The 22,281-nt window shown below is 39.7% G+C and overlaps 9 protein-coding genes across 9 annotated transcripts; 7 read left to right on the top strand and 2 right to left on the bottom strand.

Moving 5' to 3' along the window:
* Window positions 1-1,178: 1,178 nt before the first annotated feature.
* ATC70_012741 (uncharacterized protein) lies at window positions 1,179-2,561 on the top strand (the record flags this gene model as incomplete). Its single annotated transcript, XM_064831912.1, has 2 exons — window positions 1,179-1,454; window positions 1,515-2,561. 2 exons carry the CDS (start codon window positions 1,179-1,181, stop codon window positions 2,559-2,561), a joined length of 1,323 nt encoding a protein of 440 aa, XP_064678192.1.
* Window positions 2,562-2,741: 180 nt separating this feature from the next.
* Window positions 2,742-3,233, top strand: ATC70_012740 (uncharacterized protein; the record flags this gene model as incomplete). Its single annotated transcript, XM_064831911.1, has 3 exons — window positions 2,742-2,782; window positions 2,880-3,027; window positions 3,090-3,233. 3 exons carry the CDS (start codon window positions 2,742-2,744, stop codon window positions 3,231-3,233), a joined length of 333 nt encoding a protein of 110 aa, XP_064678191.1.
* Window positions 3,234-6,731: 3,498 nt separating this feature from the next.
* LEU1 (3-isopropylmalate dehydratase) lies at window positions 6,732-8,759 on the bottom strand (the record flags this gene model as incomplete). Its single annotated transcript, XM_064831910.1, has 3 exons — window positions 6,732-7,989; window positions 8,044-8,356; window positions 8,426-8,759. 3 exons carry the CDS (start codon window positions 8,757-8,759, stop codon window positions 6,732-6,734), a joined length of 1,905 nt encoding a protein of 634 aa, XP_064678190.1.
* Window positions 8,760-9,537: 778 nt separating this feature from the next.
* On the top strand, window positions 9,538-10,718 carry ATC70_012738 (uncharacterized protein; the record flags this gene model as incomplete). Its single annotated transcript, XM_064831909.1, has 4 exons — window positions 9,538-10,069; window positions 10,124-10,199; window positions 10,275-10,612; window positions 10,687-10,718. The coding sequence occupies 4 exons, from the start codon at window positions 9,538-9,540 to the stop codon at window positions 10,716-10,718; spliced, it is 978 nt and encodes a 325-aa protein (XP_064678189.1).
* Window positions 10,719-11,686: 968 nt separating this feature from the next.
* RPB9 (DNA-directed RNA polymerase II core subunit rpb9) lies at window positions 11,687-12,948 on the top strand (the record flags this gene model as incomplete). The annotated part of the gene is made up of 6 exons (XM_064831908.1): window positions 11,687-11,874; window positions 11,926-12,009; window positions 12,072-12,294; window positions 12,350-12,419; window positions 12,473-12,568; window positions 12,626-12,948. The coding sequence occupies 6 exons, from the start codon at window positions 11,687-11,689 to the stop codon at window positions 12,946-12,948; spliced, it is 984 nt and encodes a 327-aa protein (XP_064678188.1).
* A 663-nt stretch (window positions 12,949-13,611) lies between these two features.
* SPT6 (Transcription elongation factor spt6) lies at window positions 13,612-14,454 on the bottom strand (the record flags this gene model as incomplete). Its single annotated transcript, XM_064831907.1, has 5 exons — window positions 13,612-13,738; window positions 13,799-13,914; window positions 13,968-14,174; window positions 14,242-14,262; window positions 14,338-14,454. The coding sequence occupies 5 exons, from the start codon at window positions 14,452-14,454 to the stop codon at window positions 13,612-13,614; spliced, it is 588 nt and encodes a 195-aa protein (XP_064678187.1).
* Window positions 14,455-14,856: 402 nt separating this feature from the next.
* On the top strand, window positions 14,857-16,288 carry ATC70_012735 (uncharacterized protein; the record flags this gene model as incomplete). The annotated part of the gene is made up of 6 exons (XM_064831906.1): window positions 14,857-14,905; window positions 15,020-15,126; window positions 15,264-15,380; window positions 15,444-15,876; window positions 15,939-16,082; window positions 16,140-16,288. The coding sequence occupies 6 exons, from the start codon at window positions 14,857-14,859 to the stop codon at window positions 16,286-16,288; spliced, it is 999 nt and encodes a 332-aa protein (XP_064678186.1).
* Window positions 16,289-18,555: 2,267 nt separating this feature from the next.
* Window positions 18,556-19,859, top strand: ATC70_012734 (uncharacterized protein; the record flags this gene model as incomplete). The annotated part of the gene is made up of 3 exons (XM_064831905.1): window positions 18,556-18,763; window positions 18,821-19,299; window positions 19,356-19,859. The coding sequence occupies 3 exons, from the start codon at window positions 18,556-18,558 to the stop codon at window positions 19,857-19,859; spliced, it is 1,191 nt and encodes a 396-aa protein (XP_064678185.1).
* A 221-nt stretch (window positions 19,860-20,080) lies between these two features.
* ATC70_012733 (uncharacterized protein) lies at window positions 20,081-21,799 on the top strand (the record flags this gene model as incomplete). Its single annotated transcript, XM_064831904.1, has 3 exons — window positions 20,081-20,145; window positions 20,199-20,303; window positions 20,359-21,799. 3 exons carry the CDS (start codon window positions 20,081-20,083, stop codon window positions 21,797-21,799), a joined length of 1,611 nt encoding a protein of 536 aa, XP_064678184.1.
* Window positions 21,800-22,281: the final 482 nt, after the last annotated feature.

Below are 22,281 nucleotides of genomic sequence, written 5' to 3'. Positions count from 1 at the left end.
AAGCTTAAACGACTCAACTGTTTTTGTAGAAATCTATAAAACTGTGCTATTCTGTAACCAAACATTGCATTATTAATCATTGTAAATGTTGCAAATCGAATCCTACAATTCAAAACCGAGAGCTTTTGCCCTGCACTAGCAACAGCGTGCAAGGAGCGTTTTGGCCATCTCTCAAATGTGAGTTCTTTAGTCTTGATTTCTTGGTTCGAATACTCGGTAATCAACTCCACTCTCTCAAATGCTACCTCCTTTTGAAAAGAGCATGTATTAGTGCTACCCGAGAATTGCGGAAATGGCTTGCTCTTCTTGTGCACAATAAACCAAGCATGTAAACAGGCGGATAGACAAATATCCTGTGTAAATCAATACACTCATTCAAGACGGTTGAGTTATTGGATGGATAGCACACATACAAAATGAGTGTGACCAACTTTTCTGCGCCATATGTAACCAAAACGACCCTTGTGTATTTTGGTGGTAACCTCAAATGGATTTATTGTATGTAAAAGGGACATCGATTACCCAATGTAATCGATGATGGGCATGACACTTGTATGTTATTGGCGAAAAGTTACGAATTACCGTGTGTAACAAGATGCTCCTTTGAATAGAGGCTCAAATGTCATTGTAATCAGAATGACATGTTATTTCAAATCTCTTGAAAGATGAGCATTTTTTGCTTGCTTCCGAAAGACTATTGCAAGGACATAAATCTTACATGTAGATTCATACTCTATGACAATTGCAATCGTCCTGTTGTGTTCATCCGTCGCAAGCAAAAGGCTTTGAACAGAAGTTTATGCAATAATTTATCTTTCAATTAATGATCACAGTATAGGATGCTTTGCTGAACCCAATTGTCTAGATACGATATTGAATCTCTTAGCTCAAGCTCGGCAGTACTGATTGCATTTCGGCTCGACACTGGTTTGTGATTTATAGGTAGAGCAAGCTCAAAAGAGTTGCAGATGAGTATACCTAGGGATATATAAAACTTTAATCTATGAGGCGTGTATCACCAACTTCTCTAATTAAGATCTGATAAAATGAATTTCTCAAGAAGTTGTTTATGAGATTATCTTTCTTTTCTTTGGTTTTCCTTTTTTTTTTTTTTTTTTTTGCTCAATATTCACATAAGAGGGTTCCTATTTGATATCTTTGAACACCTTGAATTTAACATGGAACCAATTTCACTCATCCCTCAACATAGCCAACATCTCGAGATAACCTATGACTTATTTGATGAGCTTATTTCAAATGAAAATTCCTTGGACTTTAGTGAGAGTAGTGTTGAGTTGAGTAACATACATGTGCCATCACCAGACAACAAGATTCAAAGCCTCGTCGCCTTTTCTGATACCACAGCAGTGTTCAACATGACTTTTCTTCAAGACAGCGCACCATCACCCAGCCTAGCAGATTCGTTCATATGCCCTCAACAAATGAATTATCAGGTAAAGCTTCTTGATAAACGAAACATCAGAGAATTAACTCTATTCCCTGGATTGCCATAGGCGCTCCCCGCTCATCTTGTATCACCAGTTACCCCAAAGAGTAATGTGATTCACCCACTGCAAACCACCCAATGCAACGATCCATGTTTCTCGCCTCTCAGTTCACCAGCATTGCCGCCCACGCCTCAGCACTGCCATCAGATTCACAATGGCGTCAGTAAGGATGCTATCACGAATGAGTCAACAAGATTGCTCCATCAACAGCTTGCCCAAATAGAAGCTCAACAAAAGAGGCTACGAGATCAAATGTCAATGACTTCGTTAAATCCCTCTTATCGAAACAGTCCATTTGGAAGCTTTCAAAATGCGTTTGCACCTCACTCTCCAATATCAAATGACAACCCATCGAGTTTCCTACAGAAAATTGCTCATGCTGGTCCATCATCAAAGCAACTACAAGACATCGGTCTTTCAGCTACACCAGCTACCCCAGCCTCTCTGATGAACATGAATTATCCAATTCATAACAAAGCCATCGCACCCAATATTGACACCAAATCTTGCAGTACACAGAAAGGGTCGCCTGTACAAACGCCAATCCCTACGTTTGTTCATCCTCAACCCGCAATTGCAAAAAAGAGAAAATTAGCACCTTCATCTCCACATCCCTACACTCGATCACCCAGAGTCTTGAAGCCCTTGCTTTCGCCTTTCCTACAGCCAGACCTCAACATAATGACACAACCACAACCTGTACGGTTAGAGACTCGTCGATGTGCACATAAAGTAGCCGAACAAAAGCGAAGAGATACACTGAAAGAAGGATTCGACTCGCTGCGAGAGGAAATTGCAGACATTCTCATCCTAGACTCGGGCCAACCTGCGCAAAAGGTACGAGAAGAGAAGGAAAAGCAAGTTAAATTCATGAGCAAAGTGTTATTACTGCAGCATTCGTATGAGTACATTGTTCGACTGAAAACAGATTCTCAATTGAAGGATGAAAAGTTAAGTCGAATGCAATTGGAGTTGGATCAATTAAGGAAACTTGCTTCTTCCAAAGCTTCCGTTGCTGCGACACTCTCTGTAATGAATGACAATGAAAACTGAATAAAAATAATACTAATGAAATGAAAGACAATGGTTCCAAATCAACTCGCTTATTTATAATCTAGTGAAAAAAAACAAGTAGTACGTCACTAGTATCATAACATTGATTGGCTCGAATGTTGTGCCAAGCCCCTCCTATAAATAGTGGGAGCAAGTTTTCTTTAAACAAGCTCTTTAACCATGTCCAGCACACCATTTTATGAGTTATATCGTCGTTCGAGGTAAGCTGAATAGGATACAAACACGATTGTGCTTGGCCTTGTAATGAAAACCATGTTGAGAGAGCTAGTATTCACTAATTTGTACGATCTAATCTAGCATCGGTATGGCTTTGACCGATTCTTTAGATGAATTGATTCAAAGTGGACATATCAACCCTCAATTAGCCATGCGTGTGTTGATGACGTTTGATAGAAGTATCTCTGAAGCACTTTCACAACTTGTTAGAAATAAAGCAAACATAAAGGTTTTTATGAGTACATGGGAGAGGGAAAATGCATTATTAAAAAAAAAAACAAAAATGTGTAGGGCCATTTGCATACTTATCGTTTCTGTGATGAAGTTTGGACATTTATAATTGAGAACCCCAATTTCAAATTTGATCAAGACAACGTCTCTGCTGATAAAGTCAAAATTGTTGCTTGTAATGCCAAAAGACCTGGAGAACAATAATGGTAAATACACAACATCTCCTCTGATTTGCAACTCGTCGTCCATTGTGGTTGTATTGTAGATAAACACTTGAAGGATTATAAAAAGATAACTCTCCCACTCTTTCACTCACTTGCTCACTCTTTTATTCATATCTGTTACTCTTTGGTCTTGCTTCATGAATAATAAAGGACTCAATTTAATTTCGAAACTCTGTTTTTGCATAAATTCAGATGACTAATTGAACTGTTCTTTTGAAGAATCCTAAGGCAAGAAAGGCTCTGATTTAAGCATCCGCAGACATGTGTAGCAATAGATGACACAAGTAGATCAAAGCCGATGCGCCGTATTGCAAGAAAGTGGAGTAAATGAAAGCAGCTGAGAAACCCCATGAACACCTAACTCATTCATGGTTAGCTGTAGTAAGGGTGAAAATCCCTGGAGCCTGCTGTCAATTATGATTACTTTTTATACCCTTTGGTTTGAGGATTTTAAAAAGTAGCCACAGAAGCTGGCGTACCTGATTCTGTAATATATACTTTTACAATTTACGTCTGTCTAGGCAAGTATTTCAGTAGCATCTTTATGGGAAAGTGTGTTGACATGATCATACGATTACAGCAACAGTATAGATATATTACCGTTTTTCTCAGATGCACTACATTATTCGGATGTTTGAATATTGCAATCTTGATTAACGATAATTAAATTAATAATTAGTGATCATACAGGGTAAGCATGACGAATTATTTTCTACTAGTAGCAGTAAATGCGATGGAGGCCGTTCATCAAATCAAAAAAGTACTGGCGGTTGCCATTCCCCATCCACTGCACTCGAAACTAACTGTATTACTGTACAGTGAGCAATCCAACTAAATCAGATGCTGCACGCACATTGTGGTTTAAAAATATAGAAAGCATGCCTACTCTTGAGCCAGGCTCATGGGCTCCGCAACAGGTCATTTTGATTGATTTACATAGATTATTGCTTTTGTTTTTTTTTAACAATAAGCTATGAATGTCCTTATTCTACCCCTAGGCTGCTGTATGCCATTTGAGAAGAGCTTCAGTTATTTATTACATATTTTTCTCTGCTGTATAGCGTGGTGTTTTCAAATTGGTCTCCACAGTCCTCCGTACAGATCCTATTCTATAATAGACGTGCTTTTGATTAAATACCTTGCAGTAATGGCTAATATGAACCCTATACTCAATGTTCTGAATAATGTACTGTAATAATTTTGAAAAGATGATAAAGAAAACACATAAAGCTTCTTCTATTTAAACCTAAAAAAGGAAATATTTAAAACAGCTCAGACAATTTTCCAACTTCAATTCTCATTTCGGATTCCGATTTGGAACCCCGCTTTTGTCGAGAATACGATGGTGCAAACCAAATTTGCGTAGGTAGCATGGTTGTTGAGAAAAGAAGGATTTTAGAAAATAGTTCATTTTGAATAGATGCTGCTAGTAAAATTTTATAAATCAATATATGAATGTGGGATGTATGTGTAGTAAAAGTTGTAGAGGGTACAACTTTGACTGAGTAGGGCAATGTCGATGAGTAATGACGACCGATTTTCAAAGTGCCATACCGCTAGATTTTACAAAGTGAACGAGAGCTTCAAGCTTAATAGCTTCTGTTTGTTTTTCAATTTTCTATACGATGGTATGGTTATTATAGATAAATAAGTAAAAAAAAAAATGAATATCCCCTGCTTGTAGCTCATAAAATATAAGATTTTCAACAAATTCATAAAGGGAACGTACATCTGGTACTTAAATTTCTTATATTATAATGGATATAACGTAGATCTATTGAATGGTCTTTGTTCTGTGCGAATCCAGCGAGGTTTTGTCGAGATATGATCAAAAAAAGGCTATCATGCAAAATCATTGATTTTTCTTCAAAATCTGCCTGTGGTAGCAAGCAAAAAATCTGGTGACGATTTTTTGGTCAGGACAATGTTGTCAATATTTCATGATAGAGTTATGCCAGAGTTTCAAGCGATAGCTCATTCGATAGCACATTTTTTGGTCTACAATGTTTAGTAAAGCTTAACAAAATGTTTTAATGACAGAGACTGACTAATCTTTAGAAAACTGTGAAAAAATTGCAAAATTTAACTTATCAAATATCAGTTGAATAATGTAGAGCAAACACTTGATACGGGTACCATTGCATTCTCCTTTAAATTCTCTACAAGTTTTGTATAAGTTTAAAGGGGTGTTTACTATCAAAAAACGCGTAATTTAAGGTCGATAGATTTTGGAATCCCATGGATCATCATTCAGAACAATATAAATTGAAGCCCAGTTGACCTTCTGAACGTGTACACCACACAAGTATGAATTTGACGGAGCATTTTAAAAATCGGAGCGTACGAAAAGGGCCATACTAACTTGCTGGTTTCAAGTTATCAATAGATACTTGACATGATGGAGAATCTTGCTTTTAGAACTAGACAGTTGCAGCTTGCTTTGTGAAAGAACAATAAGCTTTTCTGAATAATTTCATGGAAACGTCCATGTGGTGCTAAACTCAAAGAATTTTAGGGCATGGTGTTAATATTAGCAATGCGCAAAAGGAATATAGTATGTGCCACTGTAGCAAAAGCTAGCCTTAAGCGATTGTGTTTTTTTTTGACAAATTGGCAGGGGCTGACCTATCGGTAGCTGTAGATAATAGATGAAACTTTATATGATGTAACATTTTTTATAAACTGGATCTCTACATGCGAGGAAACACTCAGTTTAAGCATAGATCACATCCGATCAAAAAAATTGGCATGAAGCTGGATTCAGCTGTGATTCCAGTTACGGCACGTTCAAGAAATTAGAATCGGATCTCGTATCGTATCACCCAAATCAACCCAACTAGCACCTTATTTTCACGTCATATCCCTCATTTCGAATAATATTATATAACCCTCTTGTTTCCAGATTATTTATGTAATTAATTTCATATTTTTTTTTTTTCTTAAATAATTTATTTCCGATAAATTATTATAGCTTCGAGTTAAACCACAAGCGATAGGTAGCTTGTAGGTCTACCTAATGAATACTAATGCAAGTAAGCTGGTTCAGACTTGATACATGCTTTTCTGTGAAAACCCTTAAGATATTTGAAAAATTGGCTTGTCTAATAGAGTTGTGGGATGACTATCAAGAGTAGTACCATTCGATACGCATTTCAATTCTGTACAAGTTTGGTATAAAGTAGGAGCAAAAGTTACTACTGAAAATGGCACGCTAAAGCGATCAAAAGGTGCAAATATTCATTATAAACGACTATTGAGCAAATAAGAGGACTAGGTTCGTGAAGTTTGTGTGGGTTTGCCACTAAGAGCCATTGTAGGTCGGCACAGGCAGATTGTAGACTCAAGTATTCCTTGAACTCAAATAGATGTATATTTATAAATGGAGTAAGGCATATCAATCATTTCAACAAAAATGGCAAAATTTTTATTTCCTTTTTTTTTTTCAATTGAATAGAGAAAGGGCATGAGCAAAGATCAATTACTCATCTTTAGCAGCTAAATGTTGTTTGAGAACATCCATTGCTTGTTGAACCTTTTGATGCAAAGCCTCTTTATCTTCAACCAAATGCAAAAGCTCTGTGTTGTCCATCTCCAATAGCATACCAGTGATTTTACCAGCATATTCAGGTTCCTGTTCAGTGATCAAGGGATACAATCTCTCACCAAGCATTTGCTTTTGTACTTCTGGGGCAGCAGCGGCAAGAGAGCTTGCAGTCAAAGGCTGAGGTTGACCGTCTAAATCATTACCGGTTACTTCACCTTCTTGTTGTTGAGCTTCCTCAGGTCTGTCAACACCTGGGCCACCACGATAACCACCTCTGCTGGCTGCATGGCCACCACGAGGAGGGCGAGGGCCACGAGGAGGTCTTTGCATGGGAGGATAACCTTGAGGCATAGGTTGAGGAGGATAGCCTTGTTGTTGAGCCCATCTGGGTCGAGGCATCATCTGTCCTTGAGGGAACACAGGGCGCTGACCTTGCGGAGGCATGAAGCCACCAGGAGGAGCATAGAACATGGGAGCACCAGGCATATATCCACCAGGCGCACCAGCGCCCATACCCATCCCACGCATTTGATTGCGTTGAGCCATTTGAATCTCCAATTGAGAGCGACGCACCTCTTTACGTTGAGCAAGAGCAACGTAAATTGGCTTGGAACCCAACATACGGCCGTTCATTTCAGTAACAGCACGAGTAGCTTCTTCAGGAGATGAGAAGCAAACAAAGCCAAAACCACGGCTAGCACCTGTCTTTTCATCACGCATAATCTTGGCAGAGGTAATGACACCGTAGACAGAAAACTCTTGACGAATACGGTCATCATCCACATCATCATCCAAATTCTTGACATAGAGATTCACACCTTGATATTTGCTAAGTTTCTCGAGTTTAGCTTGCTCGTATTGACGACGCAATTCTTCCTCACGTTCATTCTTCTTTTGTGCACGAGAGACGTACAATTGTTGGCCGTGATACTCTGTGTCATTAAGAGCGTCTACCGCGCGACTGGCGTCATCGTGATCCTCAAAATTGACAAAGCCAAAGCCACGAGATTTGCCTTCGTTGTCTCGAGTAATAACAGCGGATGTGATGGGACCGTATTTCCCAAACGTAGCACTGAGATCCTCATCTGTAACGTCCTCTGCCAGATTCTTGACATAAACATTGGTGAATTGAGAACGAATCTCTTCAATCTTAGATTGACGTTCTTTGCGAGGAATATGATGACCCACAAACCTATTACTGCAAGTCAGCCATGTGTGATCACACTTAAGAAGACGCAAAACCTACACTTTTCTGTCATTCAAAAGCATACCATTGACGTGCTTGATGGCATTGTCAGCCGCCTCTTCAGTTTCGTAGTGAACAAACCCATATCCCTTTGATTTGCCTTCCTCGTCTTGTGCGATTTTGCATGATAAAATGTTGCCAAATGCAGAAAATGTATCGTGAAGGGCCTTGTTATCGATGGTAGGATCCAAATTCTTGATAAAGATGTTTCCATTGCCGGTTTTACGAAGAGCAGGATCACGCTGAGACCACATGATACGACAGGCACGCCCTTTGATTAAACTGTAGTTTAATGCCTCGAGAGCGCGTTCAGCTAGGTGAAATACATCAAGGCATTATGTTTCTAGTCGATGAGCATAGTGTATACAATAGTGATATTTACCATCCACCAAATTATGAAAGTTGACATAGGCGTAACCCAATGATCGTCTGGTTACTGCATCTCTGCAAACACGAATACTGGCAACGGGGCCAATCATATTGAACATTTCAAAGAGCATGGCTTCGGTAACTGAAGGATCGAGTTCACCGACATACAAAGAAGCGGAGGGTGATGGAGCAGTTGTGAGAGGAGGAGTGCCGCTCGCTTGCTGCTGTTGTTGCTCGGTCAAATCAGAGGCGGAAGCAGCGGCATTGGGAGCAGCAGTGACGGAGGGAGAGGGTGTTTCATTGTTTACAATAGGCGAGCCATTGTTTAAATTTTCTTGAGAAGACATTTGATGTTGGATATTGCTTTGTTGTTATTGTTGATTTGTTATGAAAAAAAATTTTCGTCCTTGTAACAAAAGAAAAAAATCTAAAAAAAAGGGGGGGGGGAACTTTGGTGTAATGGGTTTATTTTTTTTTTGGGCTTTTCTGAGATGTATGGATTTAATGGTGAATATAACTGATAGAATAGCTGATTCACAAATGTGCGTTTTTGTGGGTTCTTATATATATATATTTTTTTTTTAGTTTTTTTTTTTTTTTATGTCAAAAGGTGAGAGTATTTAATGGAAAAAAAGAAAAAAAAAAAAAAAAAAAAAAGAGAATTTAATTTCTTTTTTCTTGTATAAAGAATTTTTTTCACTTGTTAAAAAGATAAAATAGTGGGAAGAAAAGAGCAAAAACGAGAATCAGAAGGCCTGAAATGTTTTAATGCAGATTTCACACCACCAACATACCATGATCACTCACGAACGTCACCTTTTTCCTCATGGAAATGCCAGCAATGCCATTCGCCACACTCTACTGAAACAGACATTCAAGAAACAGATGATGTTCATATCAGTTCAGGTTTGAATATTCATTAAATTGGCTTCTGTATAGCCATCCACACTATCATCAGTTCAATGCTATGCCTTTTAAATGGAAGGCCTATCATAAAACGAAAGCTTGTCAAATTCAAAGCCAGGTTTCGTAGGTATAAATAGATTGCAGGTTCAAAACGAAATACATTTGGCTTTCTTTCTTCTTTTACCCTTTTTTTTTCATCATCAAAAATTTAGTTATATCATGAGCGAAGTCAATGTTGCTAACCATGTATTGGAGTCCATCCTCAAAGATCTGTCGTTTCTGAAGGATAATAATTTCCTGCCACATCAAACATATAGAGATGTGGTGGCCATGCTACCAAATCGCATCAGTAACCAAAGCAGCACAGCAGACACATCAAAACCTCCTTTACCGACTCGCAAATCAACGAGCTCTACAACTAATAGCATTAACCCGCCGGTAATCCAGCCTCGTGAGATGCCTTCTTTCCCTAAGCTACCTGCAAGACGTACACCTGATTGGCAATCACCACAACAGCAACATCACCAAGCACCACAACAGTTAGTGGGCATGGTCATGCCATCAGTAACAAAGAATATCTTGCACTCTGAGCCAGAGAAATCCACGCCTCCTCCTCCTGCTTATACTCAAAAACCCACTACAGAGCCTCCATCATTAGCCACTGCTGAAGCTTTATATGATTACAAAGGGGAAGACCCTTCTACAGATTTATCTTTCAGACAAGGCGATATCATAGAAGTTACTGAATATGGTATGTTTGCACATACATTAGAGTGATTGTTTTATTAACTCTAGCTGCAATTAGTAAATGATGATTGGTGGAAGGGATCAGTGAATGGAAAATCAGGCATCTTTCCTCAAAATCATGTAAAAAAGATACCGTAAGTTTAGATCTTATTTTTATGTAATTGCAAACAAGCGTATTTACCTTCTCCTTTTATTTCATTTGCAAATAGACCTCCTATCAAAGCCAAACGCCCCTGGGTCCCACCCACAGCAGCCAAGCCATCATTTTCAACCAGCAGCAGTACATCCAATACCCCTCCACAGCAACACGCTCCCATGAATAATACCACAATGCCATACAGTTATCCTCCTCCTCCAACGGCCATGTATACACCTCCACCCGCTCAACCACCTATCCAAGCTTATGGCCAACCAGCAGCTGTACCTGTGGTTGCAAATAGCAATGAACAGCATGGAGAAGGCGGCAGTGAAAGTAAGGTAAAGACCATGGGCTCCAAGTTTGGTAAGCAGGTAGGAACGGCAGCCATGTGGGGTTTCGGTGCTACAAGTAAGTTGCTACATGGTATCTGTGGATCGTCTCCATACTCACTTTTTTTTTTTTTTTTTTTTTACTGAATCTAGTCGGTAGTCAAGCTGCAAATGCGATTTTCTAATAATAAATCACAGTGTAACTATGTTCACGTTTTTTTTTCTCCGACTTGGTGTATTTGTGTGTGTCTAGATTCCTCTTGCTGATTTGCATGCTATTGTAAATTTGTATTTTTAGATATTTTAGGGTTTGCTTATAGTATAAAAGTTCAACATGATACGATGTGACATTAAGATTTGGTTTGAAAAATGGACTCACATCTAGACTAGGGTTAGTGGATGAGGACACTCTGACGAATACGCTCAATGCTGTTGCAAACAAGTGTTTCAATCTTCAGAGGATGACACGTTGCTTAGGAATTGAGTAGTATACTCGACTGGCTGCGTACCTAGATCAGTTGCATCGTGTGTGCATTTCTCACGCTGAATGGTTTGAAGGCACTGACTTGATCAGCTCCAAAGTGCTCTTCGGCGTTTATTTTTGATGAGCGTGATTGTTTGACAGGAAGTTTGATTCTGCACTGCATCCTAAGAACGTTCTCAGATCTAAGCTGAGCAATTGTTGGAGATATTTGCCAAGCAAATATATGAAATTTCCATTTCTACACCAATGGATTCGCGAGATACTCGAGTGTGCTTTAAAAGACTATGCATGATCCACTGATGGTCGACTTTGAGCTTCTTTAGGCATGCATTGCACCTCAGCAAGGGCTATCAATGCAAACAGCCCAAAAAATCGAGCATATAACCTATCACCACGATAGTTATATCTCTGACAAACTACCGAATTCTTTACTTGCAATGGATAAATCAAACCTAGGAAGGCTGCCTCTTGATCCACAATCAACTCATCCATGTTCGTCTATAATAGATGGCTGTCAAAAATGCGTGAGAAGTGAATGTGATTGGTAAACAATCTTACATGAAAATCAAGAATTTCTGTTGGCAGCCCCAGGCCGATTTACATAAAATATTTATTTACATCTTTCTTCTTTTGTTTCTTTCTTTCAAACCTTGCCTACATAGAAAACGCATGAGCAAAGTCGACAAAAAGAACCCTGCGCTACATTTGACAGGCGGTGCTCTGTCTGGGATGGTAGCATGCACTGCACTGCAGCCTTTGGACTTGATAAAAACTCGTTTACAACAACAGCGACAAGATCACCTCGCATTTTTGAAAGAAGCCAAAAGCAAAGGTCTCAAGGTATCACCGCAAAAGAGGTTTGTATACAATGTACTGCGCGATTGCCTATAGCTAACCTTTGTCTATAGCAACATCTACTCTACCATCAAGGACATTGTTCACAGCAATGGCTATAGTGGATTATGGCGAGGCACTGTGCCCACCATTATGAGGTACAATGTGCATAATGACCTTTATATGGTAAATATTAACACCCTGTCTTTGTGATTATCAGAAATGTTCCGGGCTCTGCATTGTATTTCTTTGCTTTATCCGAGATACGTGAAATATTAGCGAAAACGAGGGGTACATGGCAACCAATACTAAACAAATCAGGGTCCAATGGCCTTCCAACTGCTGAGCATCAACGATGGGAGAATTTGTTCTCAGGATCTGCGGCCAGAGGCGCAGTGGGCTACGTGATGATGCCTATCACAGTCGTCAAAGTGAGATACGAGGTGAGGATGGCATGTCAAGAGGAATGAAGCGTATAGATTGCTTACGATTGTGTAGAGTAATTTTTACAACTATACCAGCATGAATCAAGCTTTCAAATCAATCATTAAAACAGACGGTGTTCGAGGTACTTGACGTTGGTTGCATGAATCGGCAACATTGCTTATCGGATCACAATAGGATTATTCGCTGGCTATGGCGCAACATTTATTCGCGATGCTCCTTTTGCTGGCATATACTTGTTCTTTTACGAGGGATGCAAGACATGGGCTAACGGTATAGTGCAAAAGCAAATATGCGTAGCAACAGCAGCTAACATCATGACGAAAATAGATTATGCTGTGAGTCATAGTATCCCCGTAGCTAATGCAGTAATCAATATGGGATCGGGAGTTGCAGCCGGTATGGCAGCTACTTGTACAACACAGCCATTTGACATGCTGAAAACCCGTATGCAACTAAAGCCAATGATGTACAAGAACCTGATTCAATCAGCCAAAAAAGTGTACATGGAGGAAGGCCTTATGGGATTCTTTGACGGTATCAGTGTCAGATTGATCCGTAAGCCATTGAACTCTGCAATTTCGTGGACCATTTATGAGGAGGTTGTTCGCTGGTATAATCGTAAGGATCAGCTACTGAAAGAAAAGCTTTAAAATTGTACAAATAACTATAATCCAACTGTATACACTTTCATATACTCTACACCTACATATTTTTCTGTTAAATATATTTCTCTTGCCATAGAAGTGGACTAGTATATAACGTAATGCATAAATTTGGTACCGGAGAAGAGTAATAAGCTGTGCCTGAGATGCCTGAGATGCTCTTTATCATTAACGTCAGACAAATCAATATCTGATCTGACCACAGTTTGCAAAAGCCTTATTTAGCATTCTGAAGAATACCCTCATTATCCGCTATTTCCTGCAACCAAAGTAAAGCATATAGTGTTTGAACACAATTTGTTTCTGAAGCCTGATTTCTACTTGTTGGTTATCATGGACATCTGAGCAGCCACCTCCAGTACAGCCATTGAGCAGAGTGACTTTAAGAATACGGTAGCAATCAAGGTCTCACACTACATAACTTGGGTTATATTCTCAGGAAACCTAAACAAACCATGTAGATCCTGATTTACACCCCCCCCCCCACTTGTTGAATAGGTAGTGAAGAGAATCATCTAGATTATGTACTATCACTTTCCCGTGATCCTAAGCCTACGAAAATGTGCAAGCTCTTTGTTAGATCCAATCATTTTGTTATTTTGGCCAAGGGAAGAGGTCCAGCCTGGGTGCGTATCGAGTCTATTGCTATGTTTATTCTTGATTCTTTCTGATAAATCGCTGTACAGCTATTAGGGCATATACACAAGACCGTAATTTAAACAATGGATTAGTGGGCTCTCTAGGCAAGATGCCGTAATACTCATTGATCTCCTGCTGACTACAGTATTCGGGATTAATAACCAACATCTCAACCTGATGCAAATCAAAATTACCATACCTTTCTTTGAGAGCCTCATTTTCCATCAACAAATATTGCTTTTGAAAGATCAAATCTAATATCTGATTATCTTTCTCTTGAATCAGCTGGTCATAATGGTCACCCAACTTGATGTTCTAAAAGCATCCTGTTATTCATGAGGATACTCAAATGAATGTGGGCTACTCACCTTTTGGTTCTCAATCAGATTTGTCATTGTATCTTTCAATCGGGACACAATTTTATCGGTTGTTTCCGTCTGTCGTTGTATGAATTCCTCCAAATCTTCTTTCTCACGTCTCGATTGCATTAAATTGCTGTTGGTCTCATGTAGAGAATTAACTAAGCTTGTATTTTCGATTTGAAGCCTGAATACCAAGCTCTTCCAATCTTCGTCCTATAAAACATTGTCAAACAAGGGGTCAGATTGAAGTCTAATTCACTCTTGCTTGCTCCTCTTTTACATGTTGTGGTGGTGCTGCTGACTAAATGAAAATGTATTTTAATGAATCGTTCCTATTGATTTACCGATTAAACTAAAAAAAATTTATGATATTTACACTGAAATCTTGCTCCTGTTGACCTATTTCATCGTACAATGTGCGAGGTGGGTTATCAAATTTCTCCATGCAAAGCGATGATTGATCATCTTGACTAGTCAGAGAAGATTGTGGCATTTCTTTTGAAAAGATCACACTCATTTTCACGTGTATCAAAAGGTTAATAACAGTGCGAAAAAAATAAAATCTTACTTAAAAATCACTGATTGAACCTCCTACACATATTACAATGGAGGGCCTTGAAGAAAAACTGGGAAAAGAGAGGGCAAATTCTCGAGTTGAAGCCCGAGTTTTCCCGGATGAACAGGGCAGTGCTACCATAGGCTTTCCTTCAACATCTGCCTTCCAAATGAACCTAGTAGGAAATTTTTCCAACGTCACCTTGAAAGTTTAACGTTTAGAAGGGCTTTCTCCACCTTTTTACCCTATTAAATTCCCCCTGATTAAAAGAGAGCTTCTTTTTTCTTTTCGTCCTCGCTTTCTTGCTTCTTTTCTTTCTTTCATCTTTATCTATACAAAATGTTCTCAGCTACCAAGGCCTCCTCTGTTTTACGTTCAACCCTCAATGGTAACATCTCCATCTAGATGCATATCACCATGGCAACGAATGATGTGTTGCCTAGCATCCACATGTTCCCCCCCCCCCCTCAACCAAATGTATTGATGCCATTTCTTTGATTAGTTGCTCGTCGTACCTATTCTAACCAAGGTGGTTATGAGTCTACCTACAAGAACTTGTTGATTAACAAGGATACCAAGGTCATCTGTCAAGGCTTCACCGGTAAACAGGTAAATGATCTATCTTTCGTGAAATGTCGGGTGTCCATTTTCAACATGGAGTGTGGGATATTTGTGGGGAAACATTTCGCTGGGAAAATATGAAGTTTACGTGTTTGGAATGCTTATTCAATCTATCGATGGAATAGGGTACTTTCCACTCTCAACAAGCCATCGAGTATGGTACCAAGATGGTTGGTGGTGTCTCCCCCAAGAAGGCTGGTCAAACCCATCTCGGTCTCCCTGTTTTCGGTACTGTCCGTGAGGTAAATTTCATGATTGAAATCAAAAAGGAAAACTTTTAGACTGAAAAACAACATGTTTGATAGGCTGCTGAAGCTACCAAGGCTGATGCTAGTGTCATCTACGTTCCTCCTCCCGCCGCTGCTCAAGCTGTTTTGGATGCTATTGAGGCTGAAATCCCTTTGGTCGTTGCTATCACTGAAGGTATTCCTCAACATGACATGATCCGTGTCAAGCAAGCTTTGATGACTCAAAGCAAGACTCGTTTGGTCGGTCCCAACTGTCCTGGTATGATCTCTGCCGAGCAATGTAAGATTGGTATTATGCCTGGTTCCATCTTGAAGCGTGGTAAGGTTGGTATCGTTTCTCGTTCCGGTACCTTGACTTATGAGGCCGTTCAACAAACTACTGATGTTGATCTCGGTCAAACCTTGTGTGTTGGCATTGGTGGTGATCCTTTGAACGGTTCCAACTTCATTGACTGTCTCAAGGTCTTCTTGGAAGATGATGAAACTGAGGGTAAGTGATCAGAAAAGAGCGTCCATGATACAGGGTAAGGTAGCTAAATTGCGATTTTGCAGGTATTATCATGATTGGTGAAATTGGTGGTACTGCCGAAGAAGAAGCTGCTGAATTCTTGACCCAATACAACTTGTCCAGAGATGTTCCCAAGCCCGTCGTCTCTTTCATTGCTGGTTTGACTGCTCCTCCTGGCCGTAGAATGGGTAAGTGGAGATAATCAGCAAGGTTTGATATGTCTTAATTAACATGTTCAACAATAGGTCATGCTGGTGCCATTATTTCCGGTGGTAAGGGTGGTGCTGGCGATAAGATCAAGGCTTTGGAGCGTGCCGGTGTTCATGTCACTCCCTCTCCTGCCAAGTTGGGTACTACCTTGCTTCAAGCTATGAAGGATGCTGGTTTGGCTTAAGCAAATTACAAAAAAAAAAATGAAAGCACTCTCCTTTTTCTCAGCGTTCCCATCTCTTCCTCTTCCTCTTGATCCTTTTTTTTTATTATGTGTTATTTATCCTACTACTGTAAAAACAACAAATCATATACACGATATGCTTATTAAATTACACTTCTTATGTTAGAAAGCAAACCACCAAAGATCTGCGGATCATGTCAGATTTACTTGTTGGATTTTGAACGTCCATTCACTTTTATCGCTTTTTCACAGGTTAAAAGACTTCATCTTCAACAACCCAACAAGTAGATGTGCGCTTTAATATGTAAATGTCATGCATTTACAGGTGATATACTTTGATGGGTTTGGTCATTCTTCCATTTCAACTTGATGCTGCTATTTTGAAACTCTGAAGTGGTTAAGATAATTAGTGCGAATGCGTTTGTCCAGGCTGATGAAATTGCAACTTTGAGATTGCAACGGGTATGCAAACGGCCTAGATGGAGCCAGCTGCGTATTTTTATGCACTGATAACTAAAATGTTTGTAAATCAAAGCTGGTATGTAGTAAGCCAGTGGCCTAGTGCATGCCGTCCTATATTATCTGTGGATCTGATTATTATGTGATGCTCTGCGCCCATATACACGTAGCTACTTCATATACAGGCAAGTAGCATACTGGTATTTCCCCTTTTTAGTCGTTAGTGTCTCTGATACAGCAAAATCTGAGCGCATTTGAGCTGCGTTTTCTCGCGTTCACGGCCGTTTTAGATTGTCAGAATAGCAGCAAACAGTTGCTCTCGTCTGGCAGTTACTTTCTGACATCTTTTGCTCAGCTTTTTGGGAACCCAAATAACTAAGCAAAGGTATCACGAAGTTGCTGCTACTCGAGTACAATTGTTTGGTGTCATTCAGGTGGCTCAGAAAGGCCTGCATGTCAAGATATGAAGGCTTGAAGGCTGCCAAATTTGGCTGTGTCTCCTACATTTGCTTGTCAATAGTCGCCTTTTGCTGTGACATAAAGACGTAAAGACATTGTATGCATTGATCTAGATTTAAAGCATACTGATACATACACATAGTCAGCTGAAAATATTAGGTTGAGTGGCACTACTGTATCGTTGTACTATAGCACAATGATACAGCTTATTAGTGAGGTGATGACGGCTGTAAGGCAGGCTGGACATTTTAGACGCTGTCGATAGTCTGAATCTACTGTATACAGTATATACCAAGTTTCTGTCAATTGCAAGGTAAAATGAATTTAATATGCACCCAACATCATTCGTCATGCATGTAATTACATGGAATTCATGAAATAATCTAGAGCCTAGTTGGTATCTGTCTAAAAAAAAAAAAAAAAAAAAAAAAAAAAAGACAAAAACGGCCGAATGATCAGCTATGACCGCAATCATACAAAAAGACAACTGTGCCGAGATGCTTTTTCTTCTGTGAGGCCACTAATTTGCTACTTGTTGGAGTAAGCGATAATAACGTCTCCCTCGGTTCACTGAGCGTTATCTTTTCACATGCGAGAGACATGCACAGTTGCATCTTCATATCGGTATTTGGTAGCGGCAACTATTGCAAGGTGTAAATCTGGGATAGTAAAGCAAAGTTCTAGATATGAGGCATAGGCTCGACCAGCATAATTTATGCATGGCACTTGCTACGAAATCCATTTACATTAGAAAAGAAAGTATACATTTCGCACATGCATACACACTTGTGAGTGTATTAAGCTATCTTTCATCACGCACCGTGAATATTTATATACCAGTTAACCGTAATGTCACCAAAATATGTTTTTATAGATGCAAATGTCCGTTGCTAGCCATTTGCTTTAACACGTGATGCATATCAGCAAGCTATTATATCATCGTTGCATCTCGAATTCATTACTCAATGAACACAGACAAGTTTCAATTGAAATCATAGATAAGCAGTGCTATAAAGATGATTCATTCTATTGATTCTGTTTACCCTGTCTAGATTCAGGGCTCCAAATCGATGGAATACAATGCGCCATCGAACCCTTGTTTTTTTTTATATGTTATAAATGACCTTTGTGTGTTCACTGATCTCTCTTTAAACATACACGACTCAGGGCAAGCAGGTATCCTTGACCGATCTGAAGCCGTAAGGAGGACTTTTTCAATGGGTTCATCTGACATTGATTGAAAGTGATACAAGAACTCGGCATAATAAGAGACTCAATATATAAACCTTTTTATATTACGTGAAACGAGTTTCTGTTTCTTTCTTCACCATCCATTCAATAAAAAAAAAATGTCTTTAATATTAGCCAATTTTCCATCTTTAACTGGCAGATTTGCAGTTGGATGTCATGACATTGAATGGAAGAGCAAAAAGCCAACCGATCATGACAGTAACAAACCCTCAGCAAAATCTGTCCTCATGCGATTATACTATCCTGCAAGCGTAAAGAAGGGCGATGTCAGAGCTAATTGGATTACACATTCTCAGTATGCTAAAGGTAACGATCCTGTCCTCATGTAATCAAGAAGCAATAAAACTAATAGATACATGGCAGCATTGTGCGACATTGCAAAGTTACCAGCATTTCTATCCAACTGGCTATCAGGTTTAGCGTCCATCAAGAAGACACGGTTTTACATGGACGCAGACATTCTAGACGATCAACAAAAGCCTTTCCCTGTCATTGTATTCTCGCATGGTCTTGGTGGCAATCGGCTGATTTATTCAAGCATCTGCTCTGACCTAGCCAGCCATGGGTTTGTTGTTGTGGCTATTGAGCATAGAGACGGTTCTGCCAGTCTAGCAAAGGGCATTGACGATGAGTGGATACAGTACGATAACGTGCCTCCTGAAATTTGGGGATTCAGACACCATCAGCTTCGGCATCGCGTGTCAGAAGTCGATCTGTGTCTCGCTGGTCTCGATGCGATTGCTTTAGAGGGACTGAATGATGCAAATGCCCCACACTTTAAAGGGAAACTAGACATGAATTCCTTGGTGATGGCAGGCCATAGCTTTGGAGGAGCAACTACTGTGAGTAGATGGATGCGCGCACTGTATGCAATGGAGTGTACTGAGCATTGACGTAGATGCTTACATTGAATGAAAAAGACACGCGATTCCAGTGCGGCGTCCTGCTGGATCCATGGGCACAGCCGTTGATGATGATGGCGGACAAGCACGTTCAAATCAAGAAGCCAGTGATTGCCATTCTGAGCGAGCAATTCACATTCTGGCCCGATAATTTCGAATCCGTCAAGGAGCTGATTGACAGCTCGACATGCTCCAACGAGAGCCTCTGTTTGACGCTGAATGGCACTGAGCACCAGCATCAGTCTGATGTGCTGCTTGTGCTGCGATACTTTACAATCTTTGACTTTAGGTCTCCCTTTCAAATAGATCCCGTACGAGCCATTGATCTAAATACAGAAGCAGCGGTTACATTTATCAACAAATGTATCAAATCCACACCATGTCGCAACAACAACAACAACAACAACAAGCGCAAACGCAACAGCTCTGCTGCGGTCAACAGCAACACATCCAATTTTGGATTTACTCGCGTCATTAAAAAGTCCAAGGTTGCAGCATAAAAACGACAACACATTTTTCCCACCCATAGAGATTCATTTATCTGACACCAACATGGTGTCCTAAATTTTTTTTTTTTTTTTTTTTTTTTTTTGATATTCCTTCTATCGCATTCTTTTTTCTCTTTTTTTTTTAATACATTTATATAAAAAAAAAAGGATTTTTCAGCTTCTTTTTTCCCTTTTTGCACTATACACTTTTATCGCCTTCTCTATTTCGTTACATGTCTTATCCATTTGAGTTGAACTCTCAACTGGTTCCTAATGAACAACAAAAGACAACTCTTTGGTAATACACACTCAATAAAAAGAAACAGCTTGGAAATTAATCCAATAGCGTAGGATGGGAGAGCTTGAGCAGTGGCAAGACGAAGTCTATATTCAGCAGCTATGGTTCAATCTAAACGAAAAAGTGATGGTTAAAGTAATCCGAGACAAGGTGACAGGGTAAAATTACAATGCGCTATGAGTGAAATGCTGTGTTGGTAACAATCATGGATAGTGTCAGTGCTGGCTACGCCTTTGTTGATTTTGGTACTGCGGCGGCTGCTAGAAGAGTCATGAACAACTACAACGGCGTGCTGATGCCAAACTCGCTCAAACCATTCAAACTGAATTGGGCATCAGGCGGAGGCTTGATCGACAGAAGAGAGGACAGACAGCCTGAATACTCCATCTTTGTGGGCGATTTGAGCCCTGAAACGACAGAGATGGATCTTTTAGTAGTGTTTCAATCACGATACATGTCTTGCAAGTCTGCCAAGATCATGACAGACCCCAGAACAGGTATGACCCGTGGGTATGGCTTTGTTCGTTTTGCAGAGCAGTTGGATCAGCAAAGAGCTTTGATTGAAATGCAAGGCTACTTTATCGGCTCTCGTGCCATCCGTGTTTCTGTTGCAACACCAAAGAACAGATCTTCTCTGCAACAGCAGCAGCAACCACAGCTACAGCCCTTGTTGCAATCACAATCGCAGCAGCAACCACAGCTACAGCCCTTGTTGCAATCACAATCGCAGCAGCTGCAATTGCTTCAACAGTTACAACTCCAACAATTGCAACAACAACAACAACAACATCATCATCATCATCAACATCATCACCAACAACAACAAACATTTGTAAGCACGGCTGTTTCAACTCCATCTTCTTGTTCACTCTTGACTTCTCCCAACAAATCACCTTTATTGCAACACCTTCAATCGCCTTTGATCAAACAAGATTTGATGCCCATGAATCAGCAAAGCAATACAACTGTGTTTGTGGGTGGATTGTCTGCCCCCATTCGTGAGGAAGAGTTGCGCCAATATTTTCAGCATTTTGGAGAGATTGTTTATGTCAAGATTCCTCCTGGAAAGGGGTGTGGATTTGTTCAGTATGTGTCTCGTTCGAGTGCTGAATTAGCGATTCAGCAGATGAATGGATACCAGATTGGTAATTCTCGTATTCGTCTATCTTGGGGTAGATCTCAGAATGAAAAATCTACTGGCAGTGGTTCCATCAACACGACTCCTTCCTCTGTTGGCTCACCTCCTCCCATGAAATTACCTCACCCTGCTGCCATGTACAATCCTGGCTATGCTACGTTCTCCTCTCCTTTTATGCCCTTGACTCAACAACAGCAACAGCAGCAGCAGCAGCAGTTACCTCAGCCATCTTCATTCCAACCTATTCATCTGCAAGAACAACAACAGCATACTTATCCTGCTGATTTCAAATTCTTGTCAACTGATAGTTTGCTGGACGCCACTGCAGATGACCTGTTTAGCTCTGTCACTCGATCACTGTTGGATACCACTGAACAAGATAGAAAGCTTCTTCAGCACCATCAACAACAACATCATCTTCATCTTCCTCACAATCCACAACAGCAACAACAGCAACAACAACAAACACAACAACAAAATGTTGATTGGAGGTTGAATCAAATCTATGCACAATAATTAATTATATCATATCCCCTTTTTTTAACTTTTTCTCTCTATTTCTTATTCTACATCTATATTTCTATAATCCCTTTTATCTGTATTTCTTTTTTTTAGTTTTGCTTTTTTTTTTTTCTACATTTCTTATTTACTATAGCTTTCGCATTGATTTTCTTATTATTATAATTTTATTTTATTTTAGCTGTCCGTCCGTCTGTTCCCCCCCCCCCCCTCCCTCTTTTTCTATTACTTTTTACTATTCCTTTCTTATTGTACTTCACTTTATAAATTTGATATATTTTCATAGCATCTAATGTGATTGATTCATGCTTCAGGGGTAGATTTGTAGTTGAAATTTTCCAAAAGCGTAAATAATTGTAATACTCTGTTACAGAGTTTTTTTTTTTTTTTTTTTTTTTTTTTTTTTTTTTTTTTTTTTTTGCAGTATCGAATCACCCGTATTCTCCGGACTAGTAGGGTTGCCCAATGTCTGATGTGTT

This window comes from Mucor velutinosus, assembly GCF_035048745.1.
Source record: "Mucor velutinosus strain NIH1002 chromosome Unknown tig00001569, whole genome shotgun sequence".
Lineage (NCBI taxonomy): Eukaryota > Fungi > Mucoromycota > Mucoromycetes > Mucorales > Mucoraceae > Mucor > Mucor velutinosus.
The sequence above is the reverse complement of the archived record's forward strand: the minus strand, read 5'-3'. Positions and strand labels throughout refer to the sequence as shown.